We start from the raw sequence: 4,765 nt of genomic DNA on the forward strand, positions 1-4,765 counted from the left end.
TTCTTTCTTCTTGCGCTGTCCATTCCTTCAGTCTGCTTCTTCCTTTCATGTTTTCTTTTTTTAATTCCCTTGCTCATTTTTCATCCTTCATGTGTAATTGTCGTTTTTTTTCATTTATCTGCACCAGCGTTTTTCATTCCTCTTACTCTTTCCTTGACTCTTCTTCTGCTTTTCTTCCTGTGAATCTCTCTCTCTCTCTCTCTCTCTCTCTCTCTTTACTATCATAGCCTCTTCCTCCTCTCCTCCCATGACTGACTGTCCTCCTCCTCCTCCTCCTCCTCCTCTTCTTCCCTTGGCTGGCTCTCCCCTCCTCCCAGTTATTACATATCATTCTTTGCTTCCCTCCCTCTTACCTTTAATCCCTCCTCCTCCTTTTTACCCCTCTCCTCTCTCCAATCATCTCCCCTCCATTCTCTCCCCTCTCTTCTTTTTTTTTATCCTCTCTCTCTCTCCTCTCTTCCCCTCTTCCTCTGCCTCCTCTTTTATCGCCTATATTATTCCCAGATATTCGTAGGTTTGTGCATTGCCTCACTTTATGCTCTTCAATTTCTCCCGGTCTCTTCTTCGAGTGTGTTTGTGTTTTATTTGGCTGTGTTTATTTCTTGTGTTTGGTGCTTATGGATTTGTGTTTTAGGGTGAGGATGTGTGTGTGTGTGTGTGTGTGTGTGTGTGTGTGTGTGTGTGTGTGTAGTCTCTTGCCTTCCCTTATCCAGCCTCTTCCATCCTCATCCCTCACCCTCACTCATATCCTCACATATTTTTTTTTTTCTCTCTCTCTCTCTCTCTCTCTCTCTCTCTCTCTCTCTCTCTCTCTCTCTCTCTCTCAACCAGATTCCTTTACCAACTAGTCTCATCTTACACTCAGCACTTTGTCAGTCAGGACGTACCCTAATACTGTATATTTTATCTTAACTATTTCCAGATATTTTATTCAGCTGAAGGTTATCCGTGCCTGAGGAAAGGTTATAAAATTATCAGTTAAGCTCAGATAACCCCTAAAGCAGTGTAGAATTAGGGGGATGATGATGATGGTGATTTGTGTAAGTGTTCCTCCCCTACCCATCACCATCACCTCTCTCTCTCTCTCTCTCTCTCTCTCTCTCTCTCTCTCTCTCTCTCTCTCTCTCTCTCTCTCTCTCTCTCTCTCCATTACTTTAGCACTCATCACCCTCATCCTCTTCCTCCATCTCCATCCATCCTCTCTCCCTTGTTCACCCTCACAAGGTCATATTTATTCATTCTTTTTTTTTTTTTCTTCTTATCATTCTCACCCTCACATTACCCACCTTCACATTCACACTCCATCTTACCCCCTGCACCCCATCCCATCACCACCACCTCTGCCGTACCACACTCTCATTCATTCTCATCTTCACTTTCACCCATTCTTACTCACTTATCCTTACTCAGCATTCCGTGTCACTCCCACCCTTGCCCTCACTCTCACCCTCACATCCACACCCTTCTTCATCACCCCCGCTTCTAACGCACCTCACTCTCATTCATTGTCATTTTCACTCTAATCCACTCTTACGCATACTTACTCTTCCCTCTCGTCACCCTCACCCCTGCTCCCACCCTCACACCCAACCCACACCCTCCCCCACCCACCCCAACTCTCAACGCACCACATCCCCCGTCTTCATTCCCTCTAATGTCACCAGTCGTACCTACAGCAGCTGGTCCAAGATACACTAGTCGACGAGGGACTGCGAGTTGTCAAGGAGTCCCTAAGCCAACAGAAGGACCCAGCTGCCATCAACCGCAGCCAAGACACCAATAGTTACCCGCGCCAGACACAGCAGACACAGCCGCAGCAGGACGGCACAGCAGGGGGGAAGCACAGCAATTCCACAGTCCCGGTGTCCACAGCTAACAACTCGGTGGCTCCCGGGAGGCTGGTGTCGCCCCCCACCACCTACGGCGAGATGTTTAACTACTCTGAGAACAAGGTGAGCAGGGGATGATAGTTTAGGTGTTGGGGTGAGTGGACAGCAAGCTTTCTCCTCTCCCTTCTGTCTATCCTCACTTTAAGTCTATCCTCATTTTGTTCCTCTAACTTTTTTTTTCTCTCCTATTTAAGCTACCTCTCATCATCATCATCATTATCTTGGATGCTTTATTTTTTACACCCACACTTTTATCCATTGCCTTCTCCCGTCTCGTCTCTCTACTCCCTGAGAGCCTGTTCTTTTTTCCTCCGTGTTTTTCCCATCCGCCACATCCAGTTCATTCCTGTATTTCGTCTCAGCGTCACCCTGCACGTGCCTGCTCATTTTCATCAAGTTACACCGCACCTCCAGATCATTATTTCATCCCTGCTTCCACTCATCTCTGATCCATCTTTTCCATTTCCATTCCTACCCCCATCCTTTCCACCTAACCCACACCCACTTACCTTCATGCCACCTCACTTATCTTCATACCACCCCATCAGCACCCTCATGCCACCCCTTCCCTGCCCATCCCCCCTCTCCTCCTCCACGTCCCCCTCCCTCTCCCCCTCCCCCTCCCGCTCCCCCTCCCTTTCCCCCTCCCCTGTACAGTTTTGTGTGGTGGTGGAGTGTAAAGTGGTTAGCTTGGACACCACGCCGACAATTACCTGCAGTAAACACGCACATGGACATTAATGTTAACAACAACATACTAAGTGTATTTGTGTGTGTGTGTGTGTGTGTGTGTGTGTGTGTGTGTGTGTGTGTGTAGGGGTATTATGTATTTTGTGCATTTTAATATATTATAAAATTCTGTATTAATTTGGTATATTTCGATGTATTGTTGTCATGTTAAGGTTTAATAGATTTCCTTGTTATATTACGAATTATTAGCTTTATCGTTGTGATATCTAAACCCATGTGTGTTGACCGTCTTGTGGGCCACATTTTTATAGTCTTCCTTGTTAACGGTGACTACACAAGAGCCTGCGTAGTTCTTACCTTAGACTTTACTCTTTCTAGCATCTCACTTCTCAGTACACGTAACATATGTCTCAAAGTTACCCGCTTATGTCTTATTTGTCACGTATTACCCTTTGAAGGTTATGTTCTTCCTACTGCCAGATACTTCACTCAGCCTCTCATGTCTTCTCTCAGTTACTTCCAGTGCCGGATTTACCAATAGGCCAAGTAGGCCATTGGCCTAGGGCCCACTGGTATCTGGGGGCCCACTGAAACTGATTTGTTGCTCAGTGTGCCAGCGTATAACCTTGTTTCAAGTGTCCACCGAGTATTTCATTATATAATATATTCGCAACCATAAGGGCCTCTGTACAATAAGTATAGGGCCCGGAGTATGGGGCCCCTGTACAATATATTGGGGCCCACAAGTAGGCAAATCCGGCCCTGGTTACTTCATTCCAGTGTCTCCTGAGCATAGGAAGGAGTTTAGCAACGATTTTTTTCCTGTACATTACATCATATTATTCTCTTGTATGTCATCTGTATTTTTCTGAGGCAGACATGGTCTCACAAATAACGTCCGAGAGATTATGAATGTGCTATCGTTTCGTTTTGTTTTTAAAGGCTCCAACATGTTTGCATACGTCAGCCTGGGACACCTTATGGCGGCTGTCCATGTTATTCGATCTCTGGCAGCTTCCCTATTCAGTCCCTTATCCCTGAGGTTACACTGAATGACCTCGTCCGCGATCTTTTTCGGTCTGCCTCTTGCAACCCTACCCTGTAATGGTAACTCTTCTCGTTTTCTGCACCCAATTTTCATCCTTCATCCTCCCCACATGCCCAAAGCATCTCTGTCTACCTCTCCTCATCACAACACCAATACACTCCAGCCCCATCCTACGTTCAAACTCTTCCATCATAAACCTGCCATATACAAAATTAAACTGGTAAGAAAGATGTGCCAGGAATAAGAATACGGCGCCTGAAGTCTGTCTTTACACACACTGTTTAGGCTCGCTAAGTATCTCAACGCTAGATGATTTGATTCAGCCGAGTGATATCCATGTATCCTCTCCCGGTACTATGTCTGCTAACTCTCCTCCCGTCTTTCTTCCCGGCAGGTGTTGTCTTCGAGCCAGGGCAACATCATCGCTGTGGCCAACCCAGCGCTGTCGTTGTCTGCCGCCATGACCACGGCGGGTCTTACCGAGGAAGAACGCCACATCTCCGCCCTGTACACGCTCAGCCAGACGGTTGGAGCTCGGGGCGGCGGAGCGGCAGCGGCGACGGCGGGGACAGGCGGCGGCACAAACGCCATCAAGCAGGAGCCCAACTCGCCCGGGGCCACCAAGCAGGAGTAGGAGTGGTGCGCCAACAGTAGTCTCTGGGGCTACCAGGCACGGGTAGTGCTGTAGGCTGGTGAGCTGCAGGTTTCCATGACTAGTGCTGGGGTGTGTTGTTGCGCCCAAGCCTCCCTCACCAGTAGTCCCCGGGGCTGCCAGGCACTGTAGTCTGTTTGTTTTCACCTGACGGCAAAAGGCCACTCCCACGACTTGAATATAGAGTCGTGGTTGCATGAAATTCGATGAGCCTTGGTTATGAAGTAGGAATAAGTCTCCTTGGTTACTAGTCAAATCGACCCTCCAAAGTGACTCCACCTGGTCATCATGTGTGCAGAAAGGCGTCGGGCGTCTTCGTCAGGTTAGAACTAAACGCGCTATAGTTCCCACGTTACGGTGATGTTTCTAACCATGATACATACACCAGCCATCTCCATAACTACCAGACAGGGTTGCTGGTCAGCCGTAGTCACCGCTATAGCCCCGGTAACCCCCACTTCACAACACAGTCACTACCATCACCAC

The 4,765-nt window shown here is 47.9% G+C and overlaps 1 protein-coding gene across 1 annotated transcript in view; it reads left to right on the forward strand.

Moving 5' to 3' along the window:
• The window catches only part of nab (NGFI-A-binding protein homolog), a 510,861-nt gene extending 506,600 nt beyond the window's left edge, over nt 1-4,261 (forward strand). Inside the window, exons 14-15 of the mRNA XM_080284842.1 lie at nt 1,665-1,954; nt 4,015-4,261. Of these exons, the coding sequence (XP_080140968.1) occupies nt 1,665-1,954; nt 4,015-4,261 (537 nt within the window). The remainder of the gene's footprint in view (nt 1-1,664; nt 1,955-4,014) is intronic.
• Nucleotides 4,262-4,765: the final 504 nt, after the last annotated feature.

The sequence above is a fragment of the Coenobita brevimanus genome, chromosome 103 (genome assembly GCF_032717465.1).
Source record: "Coenobita brevimanus isolate Jiangsu-jjx chromosome 103, ASM3271746v2, whole genome shotgun sequence".
Lineage (NCBI taxonomy): Eukaryota > Metazoa > Arthropoda > Malacostraca > Decapoda > Coenobitidae > Coenobita > Coenobita brevimanus.